The following is a 16,376-nucleotide window of genomic DNA, read 5'->3' on the forward strand; positions in this document are numbered from 1 at the left end:
TAAAAGAATTAACAAATTAATTAAACCGTGTATACTAAAATATGCCAAATTTATTAATCTCTTCATAACTGAAAGAATCATCCAAATCGAACAACGCGTTATGGAGATATGGTCATTTTTATGATATTTATAGGCCATCTTTTTGATCTATTCAGACAATCTTGTGCGAAAATCGTTGGTACAGATGATGTTTTATAGATCAAATTCCTGTGAATTGAACATAAGGCTGAAAATACATCATACGTTTCATAGCTCACGTTATGTATTTGCTTACTACCCCTCCCCTCCCCCCTGGAAACAATGTTGTTGGAGCAGACATTGAGCGCAACCACTTTTTACTATTTTTCAGCATTCAACATTGAATAAGGGGAGCGGGGATGCGTAAAATAAACAAACTGTCCCAAGCTTTTCGCGCGGGATTGTCTGAGAGAAGCAAAAAAATAATCTATTAAAATCAATAAAATCGCCATAACTCTTGAACGCGTTGTTCGATTTTCATGATTTTTTCAGCGATGTTAAGAAATGGTACTATGAATTTTTAATTAGCAAATGTATTATTCGTTTTGAATATCAATATATTTTAAATGTCATAAACCCTAGAATATACGTATTTTACTGATCATCAATTATATATATGTTGCTCTTGACTGCGACAAAAATATATACATCCCTATTCTCCACTATCGTAGGTGTCATATGAAATGTATAAGTATTAAAAAAGGCGGAAAGTGCCGAATTTAAAAGGAACAAAAATCTTTGACACTGCGAGTCGAACTCAAGACCTCAGAATCAGAACAAAATTGGCATATAGCTATGCTGTAGTATCACTAGAGGAAGTTTTGGATGAGAAAACGGACATTTTGATGAGAAACGGCCAAAATGGTGAGAATTTAAATTTTCTCATTCTTTTGGATGAGAAACTTCCTGGTGTGTGTGTCAATCATTATTGTCTTATTAAAACTGGTGAGAATTGCTAATCCCCGCTGAGCTCAAAATAAACATTATTATTTTCTCATCCAAAAGAATGAGAAAATTTAAATTCTCACCATTTTGGCCGTTTCTCATCGAAATGTCTGTTTTCTCATTCAAAACTTCTACTAGTGTTAGGTCCATTCCAAACAATCGATTCTGGATGTAATATATTGCTAATTTTTATATTACACAAAAGTCTAGCAGCGGGACTACCAGACGAGATCAAACTTTATATTCAATTTAGTTGTTTGTCATAAATAACACCATTGTTGCTGCAATGGCGCTGATAGTCAACACACAAGCTATCGCAAGCAATATATTATCTACTACACTCGCTATTTTATGCCATTCATTATTGTCGTCGTCAAGTTGGTCTCGTAAGCCTTCCTTTTCACAAACTCTTTTGGCATGGCCATCCGGGAACTCCACAAGCGGAATCTCATGCCCATTTGAAACCGTCTCTGCAGAATTCTTCTTCTTATCCAGTAACTCACGATTATTTGCATGAATTGGGGTTGACGATGAATCAATGGTGTTATCTAAAGCTCTCGTATCTAGACGATACTCGTTTATAGAAGATTTTGCAGGCGAAGATAATCTGAAGATTTTTCGAAGCCATTCAGGAACTGGTTTGACCTTTTCTTTGTGGTATAATGCCGCCACCAGCACACCAGACACGATGGATAAACATCCAATCAGAATCATTGGAGCGAAGTAATAACCTATTGTGTATTGTAAAAAATGACAACGAGTTAACCATTTGCTTATTTCAAAGCAGGGGTAGCGTTAACCCCCGATTAATATTAATTTTTCACCCTTGGGAATATGTGTAAGCTCGGGGGTGAATTCTGACCCTCTACTTTTGGACCTTACTCCTACCCCTGAATACACTGCAAAATATTTTCACCCCCGAGATTTAATTTTCACCCTATGTATTTGGATTTTCTGCAAGCTCGGGAGTGAAAAACATGGGAAAACAACCCCCGACTTTCGGGCCTTAATGCTACCCCTGTTTCAAAGGATGAGAAGTTCATAGTTTTTAGAGGTTATAATCTGGTATAGTTTAAATCAAATTGTACAAACAATGATCAGATGCTTACTTATTATCGGCATAGTATCCGATGACGGTGGAAGAGTGTCTCCTATCAACTGCTGAAAGAGCACTAAAGCAAGTAGGTTGGTGATGCCAAGGGACACCTTTTCACCAGAGGCAGTTGGCAGAATAAAAACCAGCAAATTCAAAATTGACAGCAGTGCACATGGAAGGATGAAGCTCAATATGTGAAACATAGGGCGACGTTTAAGAGCCACTGTAAATACCAGCTCTGGGTATAATCTGATGAAACACGGTATATAAATAAACAGAAACATTTCATGTTACATTATTCTATCAAATGAAAAAACACAGTGTCAATTTTTATCCCAGATGGCAGCAATGTTCTCACTTTCCACGTGTTTCAATCCAGGGTGACCTATGGGGAGATCCGAGGATTGATAACGATCATGTCTAGCATAAAGAGGAAACATTACCAATTTTCGTTGATTTAAATTTGGTTGAAGGTGGGTAACCTGATTGACAGCCTCATCCCCATACTTTACCCCATCAAAATGTAGATGTTGGTGTTAGGTGAAAGCTCATATTGAAATCAGACGTTCCAAATCGGTATATTTGAGAAGAAATCATCAAAAAACCGTTGAATTAGCCTCAACTGTGGTATACCACGTTTGAGACTAATTCAACAGTTTTTTGATGATATCTTCGGAAAATACACCGAGTTGGAACTTCTAATTTCAATAATTATGGTACTGAGAAAAATAGGGTGTTTCATTTGCAATCTTTATATATGATGATTATCATTAATAAAACCACTGTAGACTATCTATATCACGTTGTATAAATGGGAGGGCGAGTTAGCGCAGCGGTAGTTCCCTCGCTTTGCACCACTGAGGTCCCGGGTGCGTTATTTCTTTCTGCAACCATAATGGGCCGCAATGCGATAACACATAGTACATACATGTAATTACAGGCCTATGAGGCTAGATATAACACGAGTTTATTACCATTATTATTTTCTCTTACTTAATAAAATAAAAAGAAATCGATAGAATTAAAATTCTACAACGGTTTACCTGGGGTTCGAACCCACAACCTATGTATCCATAGTCTAATGCCTACACAACTGTACTATGATTCGTTGTGCCAGAAAGGTGTTTGTTTATGATACTTACGGAATCATTGATTACGGAATAAACTGCATACACACAATATACTATTACTAGTAGTAGTATATTAGTACTAATAAATACGAATATAATCCTAACCCTAACCCTAACCCTAACCCTAACCCCTAACCCTAACCCTAACCATAAGACCCTAACCCTAAGACCCTAACCCTGACATCAATGAACCTTGCCTCGGACTATGCGGTTAGTGATATATTGCGGCCCATTATGGTTGCAGAAAGAAATTAAGCGTCAGTGTCCCGGGTTCAAGCCCGGCGCGGCCCAAGGACTCATGTGCACTTGGTTTATCCCGATTCCATGCTCGCTCTCGCAGGTTTTCTCCGGGATCTCCGGTTTACTCCTGTATCGAAAAAATCGGTGATTAGTTGTTTGGTTATCAAAAACTTCCTTCACCCAATGGAATTTGGGGAGCTGCATAGATAATTGGTGGATGTTACAATCTAAATGCGGATAGGTGTGCGCCGTTCGGCAGCAACTGGCCTAGTTGATGCGACCGTGTGATGATTCACCATTGCAGCGAAATTACAGCGCTTTGAGTCCTCTAAGATATGGAGAAAGGCGCTTTATAAATCCAAAATTTATTTTTATGTCAGTAATTCCATAAGGAATTAGTCACATTTACAAAAACATTTACATGTTCTTTTTGCATGAATGCTTGACAGGAATGGCATTTTATGCAATAGAAACAAATTAGTTCGATCTTTCGATCGACCATCGATGCTTGGTCGATCCTTATTATTTATGAAATCAATTAATTGACCATTATTAATTATGATAACATACAAATATTTGCCTGTATTGATATTAATAGGTAAAAATTAAGCATTAATTCCGATTAATTAGTTGTTATTTCATTAATAACAAGCATCGAAGCAGCATCGACGGTCGATCCAAAGATCGAACAATTTTGTTTCTGGTGATATATACGTGAGTTTTATAGAATTTTGATTTTCCAAATATATCAGGTCACCTTCCTTTAACGGTGTCATGTGTCAAAAGATCCTTTAAAAAGTCATGGCATGGTGTCAGTCCTAAGTCCTCCATTCTAAACTATGGTGCAAAATTTAGATTCTACCTCTTAAAGTGCTACCGGTAAAATGTCTGCCAAGATTTTGTTTTGTTGATATTTCAACATTGGTAAAAGTAACTGCAAAACAGTTTCATTCATAAAATCAATGGTGTCGGGTCTTTATCTTCATTTGCTGAGCCAATGACTTTATGCAATGAATAAAAAAATAATCTACACGGCATTGGCTGCCGTATGCTTTTTAAAACTTTTTTCTGGCACATGACTATAATAGTCATGTGCTATATAATAATTATCATGCATGATTGCTATCATGCATAATTATAATTATAATTATAATTATAATGAAAAGTATCATTATAATTATAATTATAATTATAATTATAATTATCATAATTATCATGCATGACTATAATTATCATGTGCCATATTAATTATCATGCATGATTGCTCATGGATTCAGTCTATATGATATTATTGTTCATCCATTGATTATCCTTTTCTGGTGCATTGTGGGATAGAAATGGGGGCAAATTAGCAATCGATTTGCCCCTTTTTTCTATCCCAAAATGCACCAGAAAAGGATAATCAATGGATAAATCAACCCGATAACTCACCCTGCATCACCATAATCGTTAACAATACGTTCAAGTGTCACGTCCTCTAATTCCCATATTCCATTTTTCACAAAATATTTCTTGAAGTTAGACACATTTGTTGTTAAGGGGGAACCGACTAGATTCAACTGTTTCATGTTGTAAGACCAGGATCCAAATCTTAAGGTGCAATGCTGAGTATCAAAGGGAAAGAGTCGGGCGTCGATGCGACAAGACGTGTAAAATATGAATGGAGTAATCCAGTCCACAGTACCATCTGGATAGAGAGTAGCACCAACGTCTTTTAAACTCTCGAAGGTTTTTTCAACGCTGTGAATAGAATTAAAAGATCATACTCAAAGTAACATATTATAGGGGTGTGGTTAACTGAGCGGAAGAAGCCGCCAATAGTAGTCGCCAACTCCCAAGAATCGATTCTTGGTATAAAAGCGTGGCGTAGCAACGGGGGAGGGTCCGGGGACACGTGCCCTGGGCGCCACCCTAAGGGGGTGGGCGCTGTCGAATTGACTAATTAGGCATCGATTCTGCTCCCCCTCCAAACGACGAAAGTCAAAATTTCGCGTGCTTCGCGCGCATTTCAGAACGAAATAATTTAATTTTAAGTTCAATTTAAGACCGATATTCAACTTTATTATGACCAAAATTATAATCAAAATTTTCTCGCACAATTTTTTTTTTCAAGAATCGGGGGTTGCCATTATGTATTCTTAGCCCTCTGCGCCACAACCCCATAAATTGTTACGCCACTGGTAAACTCTCTTTTCTTTTCTGAACAGTTGATTGTGCATGGATTTGCCTTATCGAATCCGGACACTGGTGTTATGTTTGGTGTTTCACAGATATCTAGTACGCTATGCTATAATAAAGTCCAGATTTGATATGTCACATACATGTACCATGTAGAGTCCAGTAGACTAATGGGCGAATTTCTCGACGGGTGGCTTAGCAATTGGCTTGTCTAGCCTCAAGGCTTAAGAGGTCGTAAGACCAGGCTTAACTGAAAACGTATTTCCCGAAGCACGGCTACCATAGCCTCGAGGCTTCGTTAGCCCGTGGGCCAGGCTTGTAGGATTAGCCCCAGGCGTCAGTAAAATTTGCATTTCTCGAAATCAGTCTTCTGTAGCCGTAGTCTACGCAAGCTTGTTAGACCAGGCTTACAGCGGTTTTTCTTGGCCCTGCCTCAGAGCAGGTCTTAGGTCGTAAGCCTTGGTCTATTTGAATTGACAAATTATTTAGATTGTAACGCAAAGTTTATCTTTCATATTTTTGACGGTCTTTCAATTAACATGAGTAAGTAGTTGCGTAACTAGGGGGGAAGGTAAATTAGACCTTCTTCTGAGAGTTATTAATTAACCTCATATTTGGTAATTTTAACCTTAAAAACTCAATTTTTAAGGTTAAATAAATTGCATTTATCCCACTTTTGTACCATTGGCCTATATGTCACCAGCTTTAATAGCTTAAATATGGTATTTGTACCATTATTTTTTTTTCAATCCCACCCCCCCCACCACCAAAAAAAAAAGAAATCTACGCCAATGTTCCGGGGACACATTCCAAGCAGATCCCATAACTCCTCAGACCCACTCCACCCCTTACAAACCCAAACAGCATGAACGGTGCCTGCCCTCATTTATTATGTTTGCCCTCGCTTTCCCCACCCCACCCCCAAATGAATATGTCTAGTTACGCCACTGTGGGTAAGTAATTGTTCGATTTATTTTAATGTTCATTTGAGTTAGTTGAATTTTTTTAAGTAGCTGTTGCTATCATAAGACCTACTCATTTTGAATGATGATTTTTTTAACAACGAATATAATTTTTTTAAATTCTTTCATCATTATCATCATCATCATCATCATCATCATCATCATCATCATCATCATCATCATCATCATCATCATCATCATGACCTATATGATACCACCTGTCCCTATCCAAGCCTTAATAGTTTGATACTCGTATTTTCATAAGTAGGCCTATTACAATATTATTTTGGAGTGCCTATATTATACCAGGTTGGACATCAATTTAATACAATAGAAGAAGGACAAAACTGGTAAAGATATAGTAAATATTTGACACGAAACAATAATGCATGCAGTATTAAAACTGAATTTACGGATAAGATGCATATAATATTGCTATATCTTCTACTTAAATAATTACAAATATTGTACCAACAGATAACTTCATGTGAGATCTGAGAAGACTACTGATATCAGCAGTAGATAGCACGTTGGTTGCTTTCCTTTTTAGGGGAATTACAGATTCCTTTCCATATAGGCTTACAGTTTTACCCTTTTTGGGATGCAAAGATCACGAGTATAAAGCATAGACGTATCATTCATACAAGTTGGACTCATAAAAAGTCAAATGGAAATAAAATAATACATAAAAGACACAAAAACAGACACAATATTCTTGCATCAAGTTGTGTACGGTATGATAAGCCCACGCACAAGACCGCGGGACCAGGCTAGTCTTTGCGCCGGGAACATTGCGATAATGAGACGGCAACCTTGTTAGTACGGTAAACCGTGAGGACCACAGCTTATGTACATCTACCTCCAACAGCCTATACAATTAAGTCGCTGGTTGAAAGGGACGAGGTTGTCAAGCGTTAAGCCTGCAAGGCCACTAAGACTTGGTTGAATTTGCGTTGAAGAAATCCGGCTAGAGTTAAGACTCGGGCTTCGAGAGCGGGCTATGCTTAGTAGCCTCAAGGCCACCTTAAGACTACGGCTTAATAAGACTCCTGTCGGGAAACTCGCCCTATCCGAAATTGGTATAACATGTGAAGAATCTTACCAGGTCTGATTGATATCGGTCATTTAATATTCTTATACTATTTCTTAAGAACCTAGATGCGGGTCAATTCCTCGGTGGTCATTTTCCCGGGCTTCAGTTTCATTCAAAGTTGCAAAGTTTTTTTGGTTATTATGTACATGTAACTCATTTAACTATTTTATTAAATTAATTAAAGTATGTTCAATATCATTTTATTATATAGCACATGGTGAAATGATCTCAAATAAATAAATCTTAAGTCTGGCTTTATATTATTCTATTATCAAATAAAAAAGGGAAATACGAAAAACTTACTTTTGATATAAGTGAAGATCTGGACGCCAAATTCCCGAAGTTGGAATAGTTAAGTAGGGAATATCCGGATATTCTCCAGTGCTCCAAGTCAGAAACTCATCATGCCATTTCTGAATAAATAATAATAATAATAATAATAATAATAATAATAATAATAATAATAATAATAATAATAATAATAATAATAATAATAATAATAAAAGTAATAATAATAATAACAATAGTAATAATAATAATAATAATAATCTATTATATAATCTATGTACCCTCTACTAGTACCACCGTCACAGCCACCGTGCTTTTAGCGGGGCATTTGAGAAGGCCCCGCCATAGCATGTCTGATGCATACAGTGTTTTATTCTGATGAACAGAGAATAAAACTCGTTCAGTTTTATCCAGGCTTGTGCATTTTTATTGTATGAGCTTGGAAAGGTCCATGGATTTCCCATGGATCATGTGTCCCTCACGGACCAACCTGGGTAAACAAACAAACAAACAAACAAACAAACAAACAAACAAACAAACAAACAATGCACGAGTTCAGTCAGAAATGTACAATAGTCTTACAGCATATAACACAACAGCGATTTCATCTCAACAAATCCTATATAAATGCAAAAGATTGTTATTAATTTCACCATGTAATGTTGCTGACAGGAGATGCAGCGTGCAAAAACACATTCAGCAAACTTCTGTAATGACCATCTTCCTACCAATAGTCTAGAAGGTCTAAAACTGATTTATTTTAGTGTGCGATATTTATTTTTTCAATATGTTTCTTTTTGTTTCGTTTGCGATAACTTGAACCATGAAAAAATAAGAGGAAAATAAAAAGTAATAAAGAAAAAATATGGAAACTAAGGTGTGCTTGTGTTCAATTTCGTTGTGCGATTTTTTTTATGGTTAGCCACTCTTGACACCCCTGTCATCTTGCGTTCATAAGTTGAGTTGCTTTTAAGATACAGAAACTTTGCAGACAATTAGAAGAAGGATGAACAAATAATATCTGACAAAATGACATTGTTATATGTTGAGCTATCACAAAATGCGGTTGATGTAACCTTTTTATGGGACACGTTGTACTTGATTCCCCATATTAGACGTTTCCTGGCCATCACTGACTTTATAGGCAGAGAATGGTCACGGAATTGAGGTTTTTGACCTAACTATTATATAGTATAAAATATCACTCACCACATCAAGAAATCCACTCATTTTCAAAGTTTGCTCTCTTTCGTTCTGCAATGAAATCCATATTACAATTATTAAGAATTCTTTGATGCGCGATACAGAGATTATCTTACACTACATGATACAAATTAATTTACATTGCAACTTAATCTCTACACATGAACAACAATCAATAGGTGAACAAAAATATGGTGATGCACATCAGCAAAATGCTTCTTTCATTAAATGAGTTTTTAAAAAACTTTTAAACTGTGCTAAAGATGTACTTAATTTAATGTGGGTTAGCAGAGTATGCCAGAGACGTGGTGAAGCAATTGAAAAGCCCTGTCCCCCATGCATGTTTTAAACCAGGTTCGCAGAGAGGTGAGTTGTCACTGGGTTATATGGTTGGAGGAGACATTAATTGTGATGCAATCAAGCAAAATGAGTCGGATGTCGGGAGTATTGATTTTGAGATATAATCAATAATAGTATTCAACTTCCTTTATATTTTATTGTTCTGAGCAACACTAAAATGGCCATATCTTTAGAACCATAAGTCTAATTATGATGGGGTTTTCAGCAAAATAAAGCTCTGAAAATGGCTGATATAATGATATTGAAAATTGAATTTTGATTTTGATCGACATCAGACTCATTTTGCTTGATATATTCTGGCGCAAGATCATTAAAAACAATGAGCAACAGTTTGTACACAATTCTGTAACCAACCGGCAGCCAATGTAACTCTCTTAAAACTGGAGTGATATGAGATTTCTTTCTAGTTAAAGTGACCAAGCGCGCAGTAGTATTCTGAATACGCGGAAGACGTGCAATCTGATCTTGAGGAAGGCCAAACAAGAGGGAGTTGCCCATATCAAGCCGGGAGGTTACAAAACTGTGAACAATTTGTTCAGTAGCATGAGGACTTTAAGAAAGTACTTAAAAGTACTTTCTTATTCTACCAATGTTTCTGATATGGAATGAAGCTGAACGTACAATACTTGATACATTAGTATCTTAAAAGAGACATTGACGAGTCCAAAATAACACCTAAATTACGTGCACTCAATGAAGGAGTGATGTCAGAATCTCCTATTGTAATATGTGGGACATTAACTTTTGACAGCTGTTGTCGAGAACCAATTAAAACAAATTCAGTCTTTTCATCGTTCGATTTGAGAAAATTCTCCTGCATTCACTTACTGATCTCACAAATGCATGATTCGATACACTCAATGGTTTGATCAGCACATTCTTGGGTTGGTTTGAAAGACGTGTACAACTGCGTATCGTCAGCATATGCATGATACTGTAATTTGTATTTGAGGATTATCTTATGAACTGGATAGGTATAAATGGTGAACCATTGGGGTCCAAGGACTGACCCTTGCGGGACTGCATATTCATGAACAACTGGAGTGGAGGAGGAGTTTCCAACGCGAACATATTCTGGCCTCTTACTTAGATATGATTGACACCATTCAAGTGTACTACCTCGCAAGCCAATAAAATCACGAAGTCTGCTTAACAAAATGTTGTGGTCCACGGTATCGAATACCGCGCTGAAATCTAAAAGGATGAGAGCGGTCACGTTTCCCTCTTCCAGCCAAAATATCATTTTCAACACGCAATAGATTAATTTTGAAACAAGAAGCAAAAATCAAGTATAAAATAATACATTTACTTTTAACGTGATTACTAGGGCGTGTTAATGTTTTTTAGTATAAGGTAAAAGTAATGCATGTTTGAACATGAACGCTAAAAAGGTTTATCATGTTTATAGCAATTAGCGTTGTATTGCCTAGATTGTTTATGTTGTATTCTATTAGTTACTAGTGTATTGGACATTTTATGTATTATATAAGTGGATGGTCTCATCACAGATCCTGGTCTCATGCATGAACTTAAGACTGTCACTTTATATTAACAAACCACTTTCATTTATGGCGAACTAACAAGCGACTGATCACTGCCAAAACGACTTCATCACGTCTTGCGCCAAAACCAATTCATCAAGTTAAAAAGCAATCTCACGATAATTTAATTGTGCTGCTCATCGAAAGATTGATGATGGTGGCTATAGAAAGTACGATTATGTCGGTGGTAATTGGAGTTATGTTTGCTGAAACATAGCCAATCAATTATCGTGCACTTAATAAGCTGTTGAATATTTTATTGAATTTAGTATAAAACAGAAAATTAATTCAAACGCCGCTATAGCTCTTGATTTATTTTAGCTGTTGATATATTCATACACACGTACCCTCTACACACAGATTTTACAGTTTGTAGGACTATTTGGTCCTGAGCCCAATGTAAAGCTTTAAAAAGACGAATAATTCACATTATGAAATCTATGGTCTTCCTTACCAAATCGATGACCTGCTGAACAGTCAGATCAATAATAGCTTCAATTTGAGTGCTTGAATTCACTACAGGTCTTGGTGATGTCGGACCATAGTCTGCTAGCAGCTCCTTGGTTAAGTTATAATGGTCTCCTCTTGGTTGTCTGGCAATTGTTCCTTTGAAAAACAAAATGTTCAAGACCTTACGCTATATCTGCCTTAAACACAGTTTGTATTTTCACTTTTCAAGATCAAAATAGGTTTTATATAATTATGTGACCGCATTGACAGGTTGAAATAATGGTTAGAGGCAGAATTATATGACCCACGTGGTGTAAGATAATGTTGTGAGACAGATCATGTAGTTCCTACAAGTGACTTTGACGGACGACTTTGGTTATTATGGTTATTGATAATATTGAGAGTATCACTGCATAGGGTATATGCTATAGTCTACAGGAACTATTTGATTAATTGAGTTTTGACCGTCGATTAGGCTGAAACGGGATGGTGATATTACATAATAATTGTTGCGATTGTAACCTAATGCAATGTTTTCCTAAACTCAATAACAGTGGCACACCGACATCGCCTGGCTAATAATTACGTTGTCAGCAGAGATAAATACCCGGGATCGATACACGTGAATTTGCTATGCACGAGTTTGATATGAGAAGAACATCTTTGGATACCGGGGTAGAAAATGATGAATATCTCCCGTAAATGATTTTGTATAAAGAAACCAGATGTGGTTCCTTGCACTTGAATATATATTTTGAACAGATATGATAGTCATTAGCTTGCGTCTTGAGAAAGTAGGGTGCGTCTTGAGTCAAAAACTGAGTCAGAAACTGACAATAATTCTGATTTATAAAACCATATGACCTAGGGCGTACCATGCACGACTCACACACAGCGAGGTCAGTAACCAAGCTAATCGGGGCTATTGTCAGTAGCCTTAGTCAGATGTCCTTCGGCCCATTATGTGACTCAAAACTATTAAACAGGTCGATACAAAATGGCCATGCGTGGCGGTGGATTCATCCTACCATGGCGATTTCTGCCATGAAGATATCGGGGCGATGACACTATGCGTGGCCTGTATACATGGTATACATGGTATAGGCTTCTACTCATATTCCGTGTATCTAAACTAAAATGACAACATCATGCATCAGTAACATGATACATGTTGTGCCTGTATCAGGGTTAGGTTCAACAGGCATTTATTGCAATGACAGAGTCATAAATTGTAGTTCTATAATGTACTCTTGCGTGTCTGTTATCTCTTAACAGAATTAATAGAGCTGTCTCATTAACATTATTACCCGAGGGGGGGTCAAAACTTGATGCCATCCAGTAACGCTTACATCATGGTACATCGTCATGGATAACAACAGCAGCAACAACAACAATACCTCACAACCAGTATTGTCTACCGGGTTTCTATTCAATCCTATTTATTCATTCTATTTGACAATTAATTAAATCAGTTGCTTCAAAAAATATACGAGCGTAGCTGTACACGTTTACTACAAATTCATTGGAATCGTATCAATTTTAACTTGTTTAAAAGAAAAGTTCTTTTATTAAAATAACACAGAAACTGATACCAACTGTCAAAATATTAGTAACCTATATAGGGAGCCTACCCCGGGGGGGGGCACTTCCATAGTGGATACGCATCATGTGCCTCGGGAATGACCCCCTTTTTCAAACCGGCTTGTACCCAATGACCCCCTTTTTTGTGTTATGGTCCTACCTATTACCCAATGACCCCTTTAAAAAATCCATGTACTCAATGACCCCTTTTTCTATTTCCTGCTATACCCAATGACCCCCCTTTTAATTCCCAAATTTAGGTGGTATTTGTGTTCTCCTCCAGAAATAATGAGATTTTTCACATTTCCAAGGTGGCCAAGTTGTTTTTACGCAGTTTGGCACTTATTTATGTGTACTTAATGATACTCTTTTGGCAATCCTGTACTCAATGACTCCCATTTTACTTTTTGTTACCCCAATGACCATCCTTTTTCGATGTTTCATACCGAATGACCCCATTTTTATTCAGGTTGTGTACTGAATGACCCCATATTTTTGTATTGTACATTTGACCTGAATGCCCCCTACTTTTAACATGGCCGAGGCACATCCCTGCCATTTCAGATAGGAGTGCCCCCCGGGGAGCCTACACCACATCCACTGTCCGTACATATTTCTTTCCTCGACTCCTGTGTAAAACTTAATAATAATTAATGTAGAATCTACTCATTAATATTATATAAAAGAATGCAAATATACTTACCGGGTAAGAAATACCACATCCACATTAGCCACCACATCGAATCAATAATATATATTCTCATCTTAGCAGGCATATTGTGTTCCCGTTGATAATAAATCGCAATGAGAACTAAAACATCCTACGTGTCTTTGGATAAAGGCTGCAGTATGCATGCGTTCAATAACCATATGTCGTATTCGGAGGGAAATATACATGTCAAGTAATTAAAGTAGGATGTGTACAAGACATGCGTCTATTCGTCCATCATTTTAGAGTGTCAAATCCAACACTCAGATATGGAAATATGTGATGCGATCAAGCAAAATCAGTCGGAACTCGGGAATATTGTTTTTGAGATATAGCCAAACAAAGTAAATATTTACTTCTGTTTCCTCTTGTTTTGGAAACTCTTTAATTGCTCTTATCTTTTGAACTGGTTCTTCAATTTCAATTGGGTTTTCTGCCAAATACAGCTTTGTAAATGAGTTTTTACTGTCCTATAAGAAACTGAAAATTTAATATTTCTGAGTTCCGACTGATTTTGCTTGATCGCATCACATTATATGTGTGAACTCCCTATCCGTGTTGCTAATATAACAATAAAAACCTGTCTGCAGCCATTAAGTAAGAAAACGTGGCTGTATTTATTCTCGTAATAGCTCGTAATCTCCCTTACCGGTTTGTCAAATCATCTCTGCTGTTATTGTATACACTCACAACGGTGGTCACCAGTTTCATTTGTTATGCATACAAGGATTTCACGCCTATAAGTTTAACACCATGCACCAGGATTTGAAAAAAAATAGTATCAAGCATTATAGTTTTTTCCTGACATTTACTGAAACAATTAAAATTATTGCTTTTCATTTGGCCGAGAAATTTAATTTTACATTGCAAAGGTGTAATTTTGCTCATTTCAACACCAAAGTCGATCGTTTACATTGCATCATTAATTGACTGCGTGAGCCTTGTACAATATAGATATCGGTTGACCACCGTTCTGAGTGTATAATCATAAAACACTTTCAACGCGGTACCGTTTATGAATTAGATACGTGAACCGTAAGAGTGCCAGGTCCATTTGTAAAAGACATCATCGAAAACGTAGTTCTCTCGACAAAATTGAACCACGCGTATGATTTTGCCACCGGGCTTGTCACTAATCAATTTTGATTAGAGTAGTGGGAGATCCGTGATGTTTTTGAAGACATTGGCCTATATAACATACATGACTTGACATGTTTTATGGGGGTCCTTATATCTTGCATATGAGATCGACATTAATTTTACAGTGTTTTTATCTCCTTATTTGTGACTTATTGCTATTGGTTTCCTTAATTCATTAACACCTCCCCGAGCTCCAGAAATCCGTTCTCATTCAACAGGTTTTCCCTGAAGCGCCCCTCACTGCTTTTAGACGTCCCAGAAACATCGGGGACCTGATATAATTCTGATAAACCGCCGGGTTCACACAAGTGCACCGGAAAATGTGTCATCTGCCGAGAACACCTTGTGGAAGGTAAAAAGTATACCAGCTCTCAGACCAATAAATCCTACCCTATTACTCAATACTTTACGTGTAAATCATCTTGGGTGATTTACCTTATTACGTGGAAACAATGCAAGAAGCAATATGCATACTGCAGTTACTGTCCGTTTTCCTATACACAATACACAGTGCTCTTACCATTGACGCGTAACCTCTACAAATAGCGTATGTTAGAAGATTGGGTAATTGCCTAGTTAACGTCGCTGTGTGAAAAATAACCGGCCAATATTAAAAGTACTCTTCTAAAATTCTAGAAAATATAGTTTTGTAACATGTCCTAAATTTTTAGCTAATTTAGATGTTTGGAAATATTCGCACTTTGGTGTTTTAGGAAGGATATATAAACGACAGATAACAAAAGCAGTTTTGCAACAAAAGCCGTTTTGCAACAAAAGCAGTTTTTGGCGGGATGATTGGGTAGGATGAGCATCCCACCAAAAACTGCTTTTGTTGAAAAACACCTTATATCAGTGATTATTTTGATGATTTTTTGATGTGTTCTCAAAATTGGGCAAGTGGATGTAAGGGGTTTTGAAACTAAGCTCTTCATATACTAAAATTCTGGAGATATAGCAAACTGGGTCGAAATGTGTCGCAGGTGAAATATTTTGATATTTAATGTTGCTCATTCTTAATCAGACGTGCAATCAGTTGGAACATGGCTCGTATTTGAAGTAACAATCTATACTGATACAAAGCAGCGAAAATTGAAATGTCATGGCCAACTTTGAGTTTTTAGAAACACCATCGAAATATGTCGCAAGGTTTCGTGAAACCTACGTTAGCCAGATATGTTAACACGTACCTTAGTCGTTGCAAACACTAAAATTGAACCAAAGTGTACCTAAATATACTAGAGACATTGCGATTTCCAAACGCAGCACGTGGAACGTACGTTTTCGCGTACGTTTTTACGTACGTTAATACGGTGTTAAATATTGCTAGTCTCGGTTCCAAACTGGATTGTGCTCATTCGTCACGAAGGAGAACGAGTCAGCTAGAATAAAGACAATAATATAATATATGATCTAATCTAATCTAGGTCGATAGAGGGCATAGT

At 36.9% G+C, this 16,376-nt stretch overlaps 1 protein-coding gene across 1 annotated transcript; it reads right to left on the minus strand.

Moving 5' to 3' along the window:
- Positions 1 to 837: 837 nt before the first annotated feature.
- Positions 838 to 14,342, minus strand: LOC140160653 (neuronal acetylcholine receptor subunit alpha-7-like). The gene is made up of 7 exons (XM_072183921.1): positions 13,789 to 14,342; positions 11,509 to 11,660; positions 9,160 to 9,204; positions 7,966 to 8,075; positions 4,861 to 5,169; positions 2,073 to 2,308; positions 838 to 1,694 (listed from the first exon to the last, which is right to left on the minus strand). Exons 1-7 carry the CDS (start codon positions 13,859 to 13,861, stop codon positions 1,213 to 1,215), a joined length of 1,407 nt encoding a protein of 468 aa, XP_072040022.1. The 5' UTR covers positions 13,862 to 14,342; the 3' UTR covers positions 838 to 1,212.
- Positions 14,343 to 16,376: the final 2,034 nt, after the last annotated feature.

The sequence above is a fragment of the Amphiura filiformis genome, chromosome 9, assembly GCF_039555335.1.
Source record: "Amphiura filiformis chromosome 9, Afil_fr2py, whole genome shotgun sequence".
NCBI classification, from domain to species: Eukaryota; Metazoa; Echinodermata; class Ophiuroidea; order Amphilepidida; family Amphiuridae; genus Amphiura; species Amphiura filiformis.